This window comes from Triticum aestivum, chromosome 7B (genome assembly GCF_018294505.1).
Source record: "Triticum aestivum cultivar Chinese Spring chromosome 7B, IWGSC CS RefSeq v2.1, whole genome shotgun sequence".
Lineage (NCBI taxonomy): Eukaryota > Viridiplantae > Streptophyta > Magnoliopsida > Poales > Poaceae > Triticum > Triticum aestivum.
In genome coordinates this window covers 137,961,541-137,978,328 of record NC_057813.1, presented here as the reverse complement: position 1 = coordinate 137,978,328, position 16,788 = coordinate 137,961,541, and the positions used below count along the sequence as shown (strand labels likewise).

General features: G+C 45.7%; 2 protein-coding genes across 2 annotated transcripts; both read left to right on the top strand.

Moving 5' to 3' along the window:
• Positions 1–5,467: 5,467 nt before the first annotated feature.
• On the top strand, positions 5,468–10,330 carry LOC123156753 (uncharacterized). Its single transcript, XM_044574929.1, has 7 exons — positions 5,468–6,435; positions 6,517–6,597; positions 6,667–6,852; positions 7,629–7,799; positions 8,415–8,624; positions 8,772–8,860; positions 9,224–10,330. Exons 1-7 carry the CDS (start codon positions 5,895–5,897, stop codon positions 10,061–10,063), a joined length of 2,118 nt encoding a protein of 705 aa, XP_044430864.1. The 5' UTR covers positions 5,468–5,894; the 3' UTR covers positions 10,064–10,330.
• Positions 10,331–14,741: 4,411 nt separating this feature from the next.
• On the top strand, positions 14,742–16,333 carry LOC123161458 (uncharacterized). The gene has a single exon (XM_044579287.1). The coding sequence runs from the start codon at positions 14,831–14,833 to the stop codon at positions 16,193–16,195; it is 1,365 nt and encodes a 454-aa protein (XP_044435222.1). The 5' UTR covers positions 14,742–14,830; the 3' UTR covers positions 16,196–16,333.
• Positions 16,334–16,788: the final 455 nt, after the last annotated feature.

The window sequence follows — 16,788 nt, the reverse complement described above, 5'->3', positions numbered from 1 at the left end:
GCCCGTGCGTTGCAACGGAAAAATATCACATAATCTAACCCTGATAAAAATGTCTCAAGACCTTCACTCCTTAGCGACATGAGCTTCTATTTGGCGGTGCCCAGAAGAGGACGCTTCAATGACAAGCAAGAACCGAATCACCAATGAAGACATGGTGGCATATCACGCACTACAAACATCTTGTACATGTCCTCCACGGGATGATGGCGTAATACCTCGCCGATCCGTTGCTCCCGCCATAGCCAACCGACGCATCTTCCTCCTGCTAGCACGACCACCAATCAGAGGGAAGTTGTGGGAAAAATTATTGTCATCTTAATGGACCACCAAGCACATTTTGAATAAATGCAACTAAAAGTTAGAATAGTATCATGGGGAAATTTACTCTCCTTTCATGAACCCATATAAATATAATCACATAAAAAACCAAAAAATCCCTTTCTTGAACCCATATAAATATAAGCACATAAAAAAACCAAAAAAATATGTGTCACGATTCATAAGTGAATAGCACGTGGTAGATCATATATGCACTTATTCCAAATGTGCTCGGATGAGTGATAGATACACTTATACAAATATTGCATTTGTATTTTGGACCTTACATAGTCATGAGTTGACAATCAGTACATCCTTTTATTATGCATTTTATCTGTCTCATTCGCATTCTTAAAAATAAAGATACTCACTCTGATTCATATTATTTGTTTTTATTTTGTCTAGATACAGATATATCTAATGATTTGAGATACATATTATTTGTCTTAAATTTGTGTAGCTACGGACGAATGTATCTTAAACCGTTTGGTATCTGTGTCTAAAATCGTCTGGTTTTAGATACATCCATATCTAGACAAATCTAAAACAAATAATATGGATAGAGGGATATATTAATTTGAGACATTTTTATTTAACTATAGTATAAAATAATAAAGTATTATTCTCAAAACAATAAAGGATAATAATAAAATACACATATTTGATCTTCATTGGAACCATCCTGACCTTATCTCTTCGAAATAGACAACTTTATCTCTTCACATGGATAAGCTTAGACGGCAGCTGACCAGCTAAAATAATTCACATGCATGCACTTCCAACCTTATCTCTTCCAGACATTCGGACCATCGCCCTATAATTGCTGTACTAAATGGTCAAAGCGTGTCAAGTGATGGGGGCGGGAGTCCACAGTGTTTTCGGTTTGAGGCACGATGGCTGCAAGAGGAGGGCTGCCAGGAGGTCGTGGAGGAGGCGTGGAATAGGGCCTTTGGTGATGGGGGAGGTTCGGTTGGGGAGGCTCTGAGGATGGTGGGACGGAGTTTATTGAAATGGGACAGGGAGGTACTGGGAGAGCTGAAGCATCGAATAAAGAAGGTTAAGAGAGAGCTGGAGTGGTGTAGGAGGGGTGCAATTAAGCAACAGCGAGTTTGCCAAGAGCATCTTCTGAGGTATAGGCTGAACCGGCTGGAGGACCAGTACAACTTGTATTGGCAGCAAAGGGCACATGTCAACTGGCTCAGATACGGTGACCGTAACACGGGTTTCTTCCATGCCCACGCCTCTGAACGGAGAAGGATAAACAAGATCAGTAAGTTGAGAAGGAGTGATGGAAGTGTAGTGGAGAGGGAGGAAGAGCTAGGGCCCTTTATTACTAACTACTACAAAAGTTTGTTTGTTTCATCTGCAGGGCCACTAAATGAGGAAATTTTTCAGCACATCCCTGCTTCTGTCACTCCGGAAATGAACGCCACACTTTCTAAACCGTTTACCGGGGAAGAGGTTAAGTTTGCTCTTGATGCCATTGGTGACCTGAAAGCTCCTGGACCGGACGGGATGCCAGCTGTGTTTTATAAGAAATTTTGGTATATGGTGGGTCCAAAACTGCAAGAAGAGGTGTTGCGGGTGTTGAACGGAGGAGTGATGCCTGAGGGATGGAATGAAACAACCATTGTGTTGATACCAAAGGTAAAGAATCCGGAGTCTCTCACACAGACCGACCAATCAGCCTATGTAATGTTCTATATAAGCTCATCTCAAAGGTCTTGGCTAACCGTCTGAAAATGATCCTTCCGGAATTGATCTCCCCATCGCAGTCAGCTTTTGTTCCGGGGCGCATGATCACGGACAATGTGCTGTTGGCCTATGAGATCACTCACTTGATGCATACAAAGAAGGGAGGAAGGCAAGGCTTGGTGGCAGTCAAGCTTGATATGAGCAAGGCGTATGATCGGGTGGAGTGGAACTTCCTGGAACGCATGATGCACACTATGGGTTTCGCTCCTACTTGGGTGAGTCTGATTATGAATTGTGTTCGATCGGTTTCTTACCGTGTGAAGGTCAATGGAAAGTTAACTGACTCTTTTCACCCACAGAGGGGACTGCGTCAAGGAGATCCTTTATCTCCGTACCTTTTCATCATTTGTGCGGAGGCCTTCTCCAGGTTACTGCAGCAAGCTGAGGTCGAGAGGACAATTGAGGGGGTTCAGGTATGTCAGGGTGCACCAAGTATAAACCATCTCTTTTTCGCGGACGATTCCTTGATTGTAATGAGGGCAAATGAGGCGAGTGCTACTCGATTGCAGGAGATCCTTGCTCTGTATGAGGCTCAATCAGGACAGAAAATCAATAGGGACAAGTCCTCGGCGTTTTTTAGCAAGAAAACAAGTAACCAAAATAAGCTGCAGGTCCTCCAAGTTCTTGGGATCCCAGCTGAATCTCAGAATGAGAGGTATTTGGGTTTGCCTGTGCACATCGGGGCAACAAAGAGCAAAGAGTTTGAGTACATAAAAGAGATGATTTGGCGCAAGATCCAGGGTTGGTTGGAGAAGCTTTTGTCAAAAGTTGGAAAAGAAACTTTGATTAAAGCAGTTGCCCAGGCAATTCCTACCTATGCGATGTCATGTTTCGACTTGACCAAGAGTCTTTGCGAGGAGATAAGCGCGATGGTGTGCCGTTACTGGTGGAACCAACAAGATGGGAAGCACAAATGTCACTGGATTGCCTGGGACAAGCTCATGAGGACGAAGAGGGAAGGGGGGCTTGGCTTTCGGGATCTCCATATTTTCAATATGGCGATGCTTGCACGACAGAGTTGGAGGCTGATCCAGGGTCGCTTTGTGCCGTGGTACTGAAGGCAAAATATTTCCCGAATTGCTCCATTATAGAGGCAACGGAACAACCAGGTATGTCATACACATGGAGGAGCATCTTAAGAGGTCGTGATCTACTAAAAGAGGGGATTGTGTGGCGTATCGGAGATGGGACGCAGGTGAAGGTTTGGTCAGACCCATGGCTGCCGAGAGGGTCGACGAGGCGACCGGTAGCCCAGCAGGGGCAGTCGATCATCTCAAAGGTGAATGAGCTCATAAACCCCGTTACCGAGAACTGGGACGAGGCTCTCGTGAGGGAGCTTTTCACACAGGAGGACGCCAAGATCATTTTAGCGATCCCTCTCAGAGCGGGGATGGAGGATTTTCTCTCCTGGCACTATGACAAAAGAGGGCTTTTCTCGGTCAAATCGGCATACCAACTGGGGGTGAGTCTGAAAGAAACAAAGAAGCACCAGGACGCGGAGGGGTCTACCGGTCAGGTGCAGGCTAGGGAGCAATGGCAACACATCTGGAAGCTTGATCTGCCGGGGAAAGTTCGCATGTTCCTGTGGCGTTTGGCGCATAACAGCCTGCCAACGAGAATGAATATTAAGCGGAAGCATGTGGAGCTTGATACTCTGTGTCCTATGTGCCTGAGGCTTGATGAGGATGGGGGGCATCTTTTCCTTAAATGTAAGAAGGTGAAAGCTGTGTGGAGGGAGCAGAACCTTGAGGATGTCCGGCTGATGCTAAGTGATTGCCATGATTCCTACCAGGTGATCAAGCAAATATGTTCGCTGCCAACAGATAAGAGGTTGCGTGTGGCTATTCTCCTCTGGGATTGGTGGACAGCAAGGAATAAAACCAACGCCGGCGAAAAGCAGGGGACTGCACAGGAGGTTAGTGGGTTTATTACTAGGCACTTGCAAGATTTTTGTAGCGTGCAGCAGCAGAGCATCCCTCCGTCAGTGACAGACCAACGATGGGTGCCACCTGAACCTGGAGTGGTTAAATTTAACATGGACGCAGCGTTCCATCAAGAGGCTGAGGCTGGAGCATGGGGTTTCATTGCTAGGGACGAGATGGGCAATTTTATCGCAGCGGCGGCTGGCAAGTTGGAGCACATCAGGAGCCCCCTCCAAGCTGAGCTCAGTGCGTGCATGATGGCAATTGATGGGGCTGCTGTTTTGGGGGCTCAGCGTGTCGTTTTTGAGTCTGATTGCCTAACAATGATTAATGCTCTAAATGGGCGGGAGTATGATGCTGCAGAGCTGGGCGTCCTCTTCAGAGAAGCTAGAAGTTTATGCCGGCTTTCCTTTGAGTCTTATGATTTCAGGTTTTGTCGTAGGGGCTGTAATTTAATTGCGCACAATCTGGCGCAGTTTGGCCTAGGGGCTGTTGTTTCCCTATCTGTGTGGGATGTAGAAGCCCCAGACTTTGTTTCGGCTCTGGTTGGCACCGAGATGGTGAACCAGGTTTAAGTGGAATGCAAGTTATTCCTTCTCAAAAAAAAAAAAAAAAAAAAAACCTTATCTCTTCCAGGCAACCCGCGCTCTATACTGCTCCTTGTTCGTCAAAGTTGAGACAGATAGAGGATGCGGTAGGGGAGGCCGGGAAGGGTGCTGCTGGCCGCACGGCTCGTCCATGTGGCTGCTCGGCGACGTCGAGCGTGTGGCGGGGCTGGAGGAGTTGGGTGCTGGGCCTACCCTGTGATGAGCTTGATTCCTCGCCCGCGACCCCGTGTTCATGCCGTCGGTCGGAGGTCGAGCAGACCGCTTGAACGGCGCTGCTGCTGCTCGTTTGGAGTGCACGGGCCGTGTTGGCTTCTTCGAGAGGCTCTGGGACGCCGGTGGCGCAGGCGCCACGGGTCTCGCCGCGATGTTCGGGCAGCGGGCCCGGCTTCGGATGTGCACCGACGGTCAATTCAGGGCCGCGGAGAGGAGCGGCGGCAAGGTCAGCGCCGCGTCTCTGTCCAATCTCCCTCTTCTCTCCGTCGACAGGAACCGGAGAAAGGCGCCGCCATTGGCGACCATGGAGCTCAGTGCCCCGCCTTCCTCCACCTCGCCTCTGACCCCCTCTGCACCGGATCCACCTAGCCAAGACCTCTGTGGCTCTGTCGCGTCGTCCCCGAGGGCGCTGCTTGCAGGTAGCCCGCCAACAAGCTCCGGCACCAGCCCTCCTCGGTCACCTCCACGGTTGCCCTCACCGTCGTGGTGAAACCACAAGCGTCGTCAAGTTCTTTTGGCAACCGAGCGCAAGCTTTGATTCATGATCTCTTTGCCACAGTGTTTGGAATCCCTACTCGCATATCCCAGGAGACTGAAAAAAGTACTCTATATAAACTGTGCTAATTGAATGCAAGCGGCCAAGGTGGGACTATATTTAGTAGGAGTTGATATAACCGGCATTTAATTCTTCCGTGGACCGTTTTTGTTGGTGGCTTAGTTGGGCTACAGCCGTGCCTTCGTGATGGACGAACGAAATCAAAACGAATAGTGAAAACGTATTACGACGGTTTTTGACTTACGTGCAGGATATACAAATAAATTAGTACCACCTCGGATATCCATTAAAAAAACGAAAGCGCAAATTCACGGGAAGAAGCGTATTGTGACGGTGAACCCACGGAGTCAATCCGTGCTTTATTATTAGGGAAAGATGTATATATATATAAATTGAATATAATAATTATTTTCTTCTAAATATAAAAGGTGCACTACTATTTCTTTATTTTGGAGTGGGCCGGGTTGGGCTCGGGCTTTGGGTCTACAGCCCGGGCTAGCCCAGGGGGCTGTTTGAGCTTGGATGGAAATGCTCCAGGGCCCGAAACATAGGAAACCCAAAAGAAAGGCAACAAGACGGGCGAGCAGCAGTGTACCAGCAATAACAGAGGCGGCAGCCATAGCAGCGAGCTCCACCACCACCACCACCACCCTCTTGTCTCTTCCACTTCCACTCTCTGTCCTCGCTTTAGCCCCTCTGATCTCTGCCCCTCTTCTTTTCTTGCCTTTTTTTGGCGGAGAGCGAGAACTGCAGGTCCCCCCAAAAGAGGTCTGGATCCTTTGGTGTTTTCTCAACCTTCTTTACCTGTCCTCAAATGGCCGCCTCCTCCCCCTCCCCCTCCCCCTGCTCATCACATCCCCGCTAGTCCCCCCATCTCACTGCCTCCCCTGCTACCTCTGCCGCTTCTTGGTTCTTTGCTCCACGAGAGGAGCACGTGAGCAGCACGCGATGGAGGCCAGGGCGCCGTCGGCGGCGAGCGCGAGGGCCGTGGCGGCGCTCCTCGTCGCCGCCCTCCTGCTCGGCGCCCCCGTCTCCGCCTCGGCCGCGTCCTCGTACCCCGCAAGTGAGCGAGCTCGGTTCTTGGTTTCTTAAAGTTTTGACTTTGGTTTATTGCGGCTGATTGATTGGTGCCCGTCGGCGGCAGAGGTCCTGGGCGGGCTCTTGACCAGCACGGCGACGGCGGTGGCGAAGAAGCTCTGGTCTCTCAAATCGACCGCCAGGACGGGTAATCGGTGCGTTTCTTTCCCGGGGTTTCCGCGTTTCAATTTCCTGAACGGAATCTTTGCGTCGGCAGCGACGGCGGCGGCCTCCGGGAGGTCCATGGTGAAGTACGAGGGCGGGTACGCGGTGGAGACGGTGTTCGACGGCAGCAATCTGGGGATCGAGCCGCACTCCGTCGAGCTCACCCCCGCCGGCGACCTGCTCCTGCTCGACTCCATGAACAGCAACCTCTACAGGGTCCAGCTGCCCTTGTCCCGATGTGAGCATGCCCCCATACTTCCAACTGCTTCTTCATGTCCTTTTCAGGTTTTGCTGCTATCTTGGTAGTGCTCAGTCATCATTGGTTTCTGCTAAATATGCCTGTTATGTTAACTAAATGATGTGGGCGTGTTTGGGTGGTTGGTCAGGGGTGATGTGTGATTGTTGCATGCTAAATTTTGAGGGCATTGGTCAGGCATGTTTCTTGATTGCGATGTGTTTGGTACTCCCTCCGTCCGGGTGTATAAGTCATTCGCGTAGTTCTAGGTCATCGATTTAAGAAATTAAATATGTGTTATATGTCATGAAAAGTATACCACTAGATTTCCACACGGATGTAGTTTTTAAATATATATTTTTTGTCACATATAATACATATTTAGATAGTTAAATTATCGACCTAGAACTACGCGAATGACTTATACACCGGGACGGAGGTAGTAGTTTATACTAGTTTGCAACTATGAGTTCCTGATGAGATAGTGATGTGTTACGAGCCTGGTCACTTTCACTTCCCTTGTTTAGAAGTTGAAGACACACGGCAAGTATTTGCCTGAAAGTTTTGTAGCGAAATATAGTATGAATTGTTGGCCACAGTTATTAACAAAATCTTCCATGTCTGATGTGAAGATCTGTCGTTCCAACTTTGGTATGCACAAACGTCCTATGTATATTCTGTTCTAAAGTGATGAAGTCGTGTCTTTTCTCTATAGTAGCTACTGTTCAGCTTATATAATATTTCCCCTTGCATCTCTTAAAATGGTTCAAACCGTGCAGATAGCAGGCCAAAGCTTGTCGCTGGTTCGCTTGAAGGATTATCTGGTCATGTTGATGGTAGGCTCCGGGAGGCCAAGCTGAACCACCCTAAGGGATTTACAGTCGACGACAGGGGCAACATTTATGTTGCAGACGCTATGAACATGGCAATAAGAAAGATCAGTGATACAGGTAAACTAAAATGTCTTACTGTAGGGTCTGTTCACATTATATTTGCTCTTTGTTTTCGATTGAGCTTCTGCAGTGCTTTTTCTTAGCACTTGTGTCCAAAAGTTGCATTTGGGATATGGTAAGCTGTAATAGTGGATGCGGAGATCAAACACACAGGTTTAAATGTTATAACAAGTCATGTATCTAGAGTCTAATTATGGGTAATTGAATTACATAGTTACAATGTAGATTATAGATTATCCCATTCTTAAAATTCCATGATACCGAAAAGCTCTGGGAGAAATCAGTAGCCATGACATCATAATTGCTCATTCAGATTGTATGTGTTCAATTAAACCAAGGAGTTTCATGGGCAAAGCATCTATATATTTTATGGTAAATACCATATGGTGGTGATATGATTGCTTCGAGTTTGCCCAGCCATTTTAACTTCACAATTTGTACTTTTCAAATTGTTTTCATGTACAGATCTTTGGGCTTTATTCAGTTTGGCTGCAGATAAAAAAAAATTGTGTGTGGATCTTGAAGAAACATCTAGAATAAATGTCCTTGTCTCCTTATGAATTTGTAACTGGTAATGAGGAGATTCATGACAGGATGAGCAATAATGTGTAGGGGTCACAACCATTGCTGGGGGGAAATCAATGAGAGGTGGACACATGGATGGACCAAGCGACGATGCAAAATTTTCAACCGATTTTGAAATCCGCTATATCAGCAGTAGCTGCTCCCTCTTGGTCATTGACAGAGGAAACCAAGCAATTCGGGAGATCCCACTCCAGCCTGATGACTGTGAATATCAGGATGAAGCTGGTTTCCCTCTAGGTACATTCCATTAAACTTTCCAATAGTACTATCTCACCAATGAATACTATTCTTGTCTGAAGCCATATTATCATGAATTCGCTGCTCACAAGGAAGTTCCACTAAAACCACAATCACTAATTACTTCAGTTTAAATGCTTATTACAGGTGTTGCCTTGCTTTTTGCTGCTGGTTTCTTTGGTTACATGCTTGCGTTGCTCCAGCGCCGTGTTTTAGGAATGGTCTCAGCAACAGAGGTAATTTTGCCAAACTGTTTCTGTTACTCTGAAGAGAACATCATGCACACTTGCTGGCAGCATGGATTGGTAACTAGGGCAGGGTCTATACTGGACCATGCTTCTACATCAGCAGGCCAGCTCATGAATATGTTACAGTCAGCCTTTGGTCACGTAGATGTGGTGTCCGTCGTCCTTTTGCCCACAGCCTGTTCACCCATTCATCAGTGGTGCTATGAGTTCACTTTATTATCCTTCAAGAGCGAGCCTAGCTAGATCATTACTAAAGTAAAAGACGGAGTCCATGCATATTCTTCAGAACTACTTTATTTATGCAGCAAATTTACAGTGACCTTGTTGGCAACTGAAATTTCAACCATGCAGGAACCTCAGACGCCTCCAAGACCCAGCAATGCAAGCATCCCTCCATATCAACCATACCAACCATACCAGCAGCCATTCAAGCCTTCGTTTCGCCCGCCGCTGATCCCAAATGAAGACGAAGCTGGGAAACATGAAGCTGAAGAGGGATTCTTCACCTCGATGGGCAAGCTCATGGGAGGAGCAAAATCATCCGTGGCAGACATGTTCTCCCGAAAGAAGCGCCCCGCAAGACAGCACCATCAGCAGCACCAGCAGAGAAGGGCCAACCCTTGGCCAGTGCAAGAAAGCTACGCCATCCCGCACGAGGAAACGCCTCCGCCGCTGGACTCGAGAGGGCCAACCCCTCAGAAGAACTACGCCTTTGTGACGACGGAGCCTGAGAAGGCTCACCACGTCCGGCATGGGCAGCCCTATCTTGGCGGTTGGGATGCACGCGGCCCTCAACCGCCGCCGGAGCAGCAGCAAGTGTATCCCCACCACCAGCAGCAGCAGCTGCAGCAGCACAGACAGCAGTTGGAGCAGCAGGTGTACCGGCAGCAGCACAGGCAGCCGCCGGAGCAGCAGGCGTACCAGCTGCAGCAGCAGCACCAGCAGAGGCGGCAGCCGGAGCAGCAGATGTACCAGCTGCAGCAGCACAGGCAGTACTCCTCCGGGCCGCAGACCTTCTACGAGCAGAGCTGCGAGACGACGAACGAGGTGGTGTTCGGCGCGGTCCAGGAGGTGGACAGCAAGCGGCGCATGGTGGAGATCAAGGCGGTGAACTACGGCGACACCTTCTACGAGCAGTATGGGATGCGCTACCGCAACAACTACATCGGCTACAACAGCAACAACTACTGACTGACTGACTGACGATCGATCCTTCCATGGCATCATCCTTTTTCGTTTCTCTTGCTCTTTTGCTTCTTCAGTAGATTTACCGCTCCTTCTTATATCCCCTGTACATCAAGGGCTGGGCTCTCAAGGAAGGCGACGGGAGAAAAATGGAAGAAGGCGTGGTAGGAATTACTAGTAGTCTCGTGTCTCCTTTAGATTGTGCAATGGAATCGCTGGGGTTTTGGTAGTGTACCCTGATGAATGATGATCACAGATTGCTGGCCTTGTTTATGCATGTATAGACCTCCAGTCTCAGCTGCTTTGGTGAGTAGTGAGTACTTACATAGCATGGCTGGGTGACTACCAAGTAGTACCAGCTCCAGGCCACTTGACTCCATTCTGACTTGAAGACATGACGTGAATCCTGCATTTGGTGAATATGCACCACGCAGGCCGGTGCTGCCATGGCCGACGTTAATTGCGCACGCAGTTGGACAGGGGCCAACAATTTCTCTCTGAGGCCGGTGTTGCCATGGATGGAGTGAGGAAAGAAGGGGAGCTCCTACTCGCCGCTCTTTGCGGCAAAGCGACGCAGTTTCGCACAGGCGCTCCAAAGAATAAATACGACATCGCCTCCAAAGAATAAATACGACATCGCTAGAAATCGAACTAGCGATCTCTTCGTACAGAGCTCGAGCCGCGACAAGCTGACCTAGCGAGTTTATCCGCTTAGGCAGCAGCGTCAAGCATTAAAGAAACAATAGGCATCGCAGATCAGAATTATTTTCAGAATTTTGAAAGCAATTTTTGTAAAAAAAAACTGAGTGTCTTCTGAAACGCATACACTGTTCAAATTTGCTAATTGTTTTACAAAACTGACACATTTTTCTAAATCAAATTTTTCGGAATCATGAACGCTTTTTCTGAAATTGGGAACATTTTTCCAAATTCCAAATGAAAATTAAGCAAACAGAACCTTTTTTAAACTCTCGACCAAAAGTTGAAAACGCAAACTTTTTTTTCTGAAAATTTTGAACAATTTTTCAAAAAGACGAACATAAGGTATTTATTAGAAATTGTGAACATATTTTCAAAACTATAACATTTTTACATATTACTAGCAATTTTCTGAAATTGTAAACAAGAACATTTCAAAATTCCAGAATTGAAACACGAACATTTTTTCAAATTTTGAACATGAGAACATTTTTTAAAATTGAGAACAAATATTTGAAAATCTCAAACAAAAGAAACACGAAAAATAACAACAAAAAAGGAAAGAAAAATAAAAACGAAAAAGAAACAGAGAACATATTTTGAAAACGCGAACATTTTTCGAAATTACGTACATTTTTTCAAAACGAGAAATTTTATCAAATTCCCCGAACAATTTTCTTATCTACAAACAATTTTTTAAAACATGAACATTTTTGCATTTTTGAAAAAAGGAAAACAAGAACATTTTGAACAAATTTTCAAAAAGCTATAACGTTTTCAAAAACAGGATCATTGTTTGGAAATCATGAATATTTCTTGAAATGGGAACATATTTCCAAATTCCAAAACAAAATTTGGAGAAGCAAACATATTTCGAAACTCCTGAACAAAATTTGCAAACACGAACATTTTTTGAAACTTGTGAATAATTTATGAAACTGGGACATTCTTTGAAACTCCGGAGAAAATGAAAACATGAACATGTTTTGCAATTTGTGAACAATTTTTGAAAACAGGAATATAGTTTTAACGACTGAACATTTTTTTTAAAGTTGTGAAATTTTTAAACAATAGCTTTCGCAATATTTTAAAAAAACAAGAACATTATGAAAAATCCCGAACATTTTTTCAATTTGTGAAATTTTTTCAAAAACCACAATTATTTGAAATTTTGAACGTTTTTAAAAAGCAGGAACACTTTTCGAAAATTGAGAACAAAATCTCAATATGCATTTAGTTTAAAAAAGATAAAGTAACCTTGAAAAAAAAGAACTATAAAATGAAAACGAAAAAAAGAAAAGAAAGAAGAAAGTAGAAAAGGAAACAGAATAAAAAGAAATAGAAAACCGGTAAAAGAAAAAAAACGGTTCAGGGAACCTTCGACTGGCGTTGTAGGTGCTCTGGGCCGGCCTATCACGTCGCAGCTTGGTCGCTCGCCTGTGCGAAGCGCCGGCAGTTTGGGCATTTCCTATACGGCGCCCTCAGCGCCACTTACAGCCTAAATTTCAAAGCGGCGCACATCCCCTTCGGTGCTGGGCCGGCCCATTGTTATTTTATTCTTTCTGTGTCGAGCAGCAAAAAAAGATGTGCGCACACCAGGAATATAAACTCGCCACCCTCACGAATGACCCTGTTTATAACAACGCAAAAAACCGCAACGCGTGGCTGAGATTCGAACTGGTGATCTCGCCAGTAAATGCGCGCTGCCATAACCACTCCACCATCTCAACAGTTCACATTTTCTTACAGCTTTTTCATCCTTTTCTTCTATATTGTTTATGTTTTCTTTTTTCATGGAAAGGGTTTTGCTCGTTTTTTTCCTTTCTTTTTTCATTCTTCCTTTCTGCTAAGTGCGTGAACTTTTTTCCCCAAAATTGTGCACGTTTTTTTAACTTCGTGAAGTTTCTTTCAAATCGATGATTTTTTTTCAAAATAGATGAACTTTTTTTCAATTCGATGAACTTTTTTTCGAAATCGATGAACTTTTTCCAAATCGGTGTACTTTTTTTCATATTCGATGAACTTTTTTACAATTCCATGAAATTTCTTAAATTCGGTGAACTTATTTTTCAAATCGCTGAACTTATTTTCAAAATCCATGAACGTTTTTTGAATTTTGATGAACTTTTATTCAAATTCGGTGAACTATTTTTCGAATTTGATGAATTTTTCTAACTTTGATGAACTTTTTTTCAATTTTGATGAACTTTTTTTCATTTTTTTGAAAACTTTTTTCAAAATCGATGAAGTTTTTTCAAACTCATGAACTATTTTTTTTCAAATCGATGAACCTTTTTTGAATTTTGATGAACTTTTTTCCAACCAGAGAACTTTTTTCTCAAGATTTGTGAACTGTTTTTCAAACGGATGAACTTTTTTAAAAATCGATAGTCATTTTTCTCAAATCGTGAACTTTTTTCCAAAATCATTAAATGTTTTCAAAACAAATGATTTTTGTTTAATTCAAGAACATTTTCCAAAATGTTTAAAAAATAAAAATCAAAGCGCTACAGTAAATGTTACACGTGTAATAAATTACGCGGCTAGGAATGTACTGAAAATGTTGGCCCTGAAATTGTTCAAAAGCGGCAAACTAGATCAGTTGGTTGGGCATACTCGTTCGCTAGTCTCACGGCACGAGTTCTACCCTCGCTGAGAACCTATTTCCCTGGTGTTTTGTTCGCTTTTTTCACGCTATCCCTGTACTGATGGAATTTTGCTGGGCCGGCCTAGTCGCACCACCTTCGGGCGCCAGAGGAGGAACCGGCGCTCCCCAATTTGTCTAAAAAAGACGAGCTCCCCATTTTTTGTGCCTATTGACCTATTTGTATACTTTTATTCGTTTAATCTCGCCGAAAGCCCTGGTTTCCCAATACGTTTTTATCCACCGCGGGAAAGTTTCAGTTCGCAGAAAACCCGGTTTTCTGGACCAGCTTTGTTTGTTTTTTCTTTTTTAATATGTTTAACCTTTTTAAAATTTGATGAACTTTTTTTTTCAAATTTGATGCTTTTTTGAAATTGATGAACTTTCTTTCAAATCTGTGATCAAAATCGATGAACTTTTTAAAAGTCAATCATTCCTTTTCAAATTCCATAAACTCCTTTTTTTGAATTGATGAACTTTTATCAAATTGGATGAGCTTTTTCAAATTCATTAAACATTTTTTTAATCTATGAACTTTTTCAAATTCATTAAACTTTTTTCCAAATCTATGAACTTTTTTCAAATTTGAGGAACTTTTTTCAAAACTGATTAACTTTTTCAGATCAATGAACTTTTTTGAAAATCGAGGAACTCTTTTTCAAAACCGATGAACTTTTTTTCAAACTTGATGAACTATTTTTAAAAATTGAAGAACTTTTTTTGGAAACAGATGAACTTTTTTCATTTATTTGTTTTCTTGAGTGGAGAACGAGGCGTACGTTTTCTAGCGAAAGAACGAAGCATAAATTTTTTTTTGAGCGAAAAACCGAAGCGTACATTTTTCTATTGGGAAAGAACGAAGCGTACGAAGCATAAGCAGGCGCGAGCTGGCGAGCGATTCGTTGGTTGCCTCGTGATGGGCTGGTCCATACCAGGTGCCGTGTGAGCGCCAGAAACTCTAACCGGCGCTGAAGGCGCCGCTTAGGAGCTCTCGGCAGTTTGACGCAGTGTGCGTCCAATAGGATTTTCCGAAAGAAGTGGATCCGAATAAGGTCCGGGGTATGGGTCAAATAAATGGATCCGGAAAAGAATAGGACTTGTACTACTCAAAATCAAGAAACACAATCAGCACGGCATCTGTCCTCTACATCTTCAGGACCGCACCATCATCGGATTGACAGAATTTTTCAGAAAATGAAAGCAAACGGGAGCTGCAAACTGAACTGGGGACATTTTCGGATTCAGATAAGGAAATCTGACGCGTCCTCCATCGCCAAGTCCACCCAGCGTCTTTAAATATCAGCACAGACCACCTGCGCGTCCCACAACGCCTTCCCGATCTCGCAGACAAACCTCTCCCAAATCCCAGTCGCCCGCCCGCCCTTTCGTAGCTTGAACCCTAGCGGCAGATCGGGCAGCAGCCGGCCGGGATGGAGGGGCTCGACGTCGACGACGTCTTCCACCACTACCGGCTGAGCCCTACGGAAGTGGAGGCCGTCACATACTACCTGCCACGCCTCCTCTCCGGCGAGACGCTGCATGCCGTCGACAAGCTCATCAACCGCGTTGAAATCTCCGGCTGCGAGTCCAAGGATCTGGCCCGCCAGTTCGCGCCCGTGCCGCAGGCCGTGAGCAGCGGCGACCGGTTCTTCTTCACCACCTGCAAGAGCAAGAACGGGAGCAAGCTCCAGAGCGTGCGCGGCGCCGGCGGCGGCACCTGGAGCATCCAGAAGACCACGGAGATCATCCACGCGGGATGCAAGGTCGGCGAGGTCAAGAACCTGTCCTTCAAGAAGAAGGGCAAGTCCACCGGCTGGGTCATGGAGGAGTACCGGTGCCTGCTGCCAGAGGCCACCGTCTCCGACGGGGTGAAGGTGTTCTGCAAAATGCACTTGGCTCAGCATGCTCCTGACGCGGCCCGCCAGGAATCGGCCGCGTACAAGCATCGAGAAGCACAAACAGAGGCCGTGACCCCGAGCACGCACGCGCAGAAGAGGCCACCGCCCGCTGCCGCCGCCGATCCTCATCCGCCGCGCCCCAAGAAGAGGATGCGCGGTGCCGTCCCCGTCCCGGTCCCGGCATATGCCACGCCGTCCTTCTTGATGTATGATGAGGCAGCCAACTTCCCTGTTCAGTGTGCACAAGCATCATGCGAGTCCACTACAACATCCAGCCGCTCCGACGTTGCTCAAGCTCCTGAGATTTCCTCCCAGTCAGATGTGCTTGAGTCCACCCAATCAGTTGTGCTGGAGTCTGTCAAGCATTACAGCCAACAACAGATTGTTCCTGAGGCTGGCTCAAGCATTGCAAGGAGCTCATCTGAAGAGGATGTCTTTGAGCCATTGGAGCCTATTTCCAAATTGCCGGATGGGGACGAAGATGGTTTTGATCTTGAAGAACTAATGAGAATGATGGAAGACGACCCAATTGAAGTTGAGCCGGTCACTGGAGCCAACACTGGCGTGGAGATGGGCCAACAGGAACCTCTGTGCCTGGATGCCTTGGACCAAGGCGTGCTGGAGGGTATGCTGCAGTTCGATTACCCTTGCCCAATGACGAGTTCAGAGGATCCGGCCATGCACAACCCTGCCTTCCATGATGCTGACAAGGAGAAGAGGTACAATGCCGCGTCGGATCTTGACGCTCCATCGCAGGACCACTTGTTCAAACCGCGGCCGTGCTCCTTCGATCCATTTGAAGCAGCGTGGAAGGCCGAAGAGGCGCTCGAGAAGCCGCGGCCAATCTTCACGCTGGAGGGACAGAGCAACTTCTTCTCGCCTGCAAGTGTCTATTAGATCCGATGTTGAAGTTCTTTTCAAAGTGTATACGAGGATACTCACTGGCTGATGTATTAGTTCGTCCATGTACGATCGCCACGGATGTACCTCTGAGCTATTTGCTCCACTTGTTCATGCAAACCACTAAAACTGTTGTTGTTCATATTGCTCTTGTGATGGATTTTCTGAACCTTGCATTTTCTCCTGCCCTAGTACTTCTTCTGCTCTGTTTCCTGTGATGGACCATGTTAAAACTGCTCTTATCTTTTTGTATTATTAGTCTCAGATAAGCAAGCATGATACAGTTATGATCTGGGCAACCACACATAAGTAGTAGGAGTAACTAACTATGTTTGTAAATCAAAACTGTTTCACTGCTCTTGATAATCTGCAGAACAACTACAAGTTCATAAATTGCAGAGCAGATTCAAGTTGTGGCAAAAAAAATGTTCTGTCTATTTACAGTGTGGAGTAAACAGTTATTACAGTGTCAGTGTGGAGTAGTCATACTTTTCCTTGAAATATAAGTGCAATCTATCTGTCTTGTTGCTAACTGAATTTACAGTATCTAAGTGGTCTCCAAATTCTGCAGTATTTATGCTCATGACTTA

Coding starts and splice junctions, on each gene's coding strand:
- LOC123156753 (XM_044574929.1), top strand. CDS start 5,895: ATGGAAATGCTCCAGGGCCCGAAACATAGGAAACCCAAAAGAAAGGCA. Junction 6,436..6,516: donor CGCGTCCTCGTACCCCGCAA/GTGAGCGAGCTC, acceptor CGTCGGCGGCAG/AGGTCCTGGGCGGGCTCTTG. Junction 6,853..7,628: donor CCAGCTGCCCTTGTCCCGAT/GTGAGCATGCCC, acceptor CAAACCGTGCAG/ATAGCAGGCCAAAGCTTGTC.
- LOC123161458 (XM_044579287.1), top strand. CDS start 14,831: ATGGAGGGGCTCGACGTCGACGACGTCTTCCACCACTACCGGCTGAGC.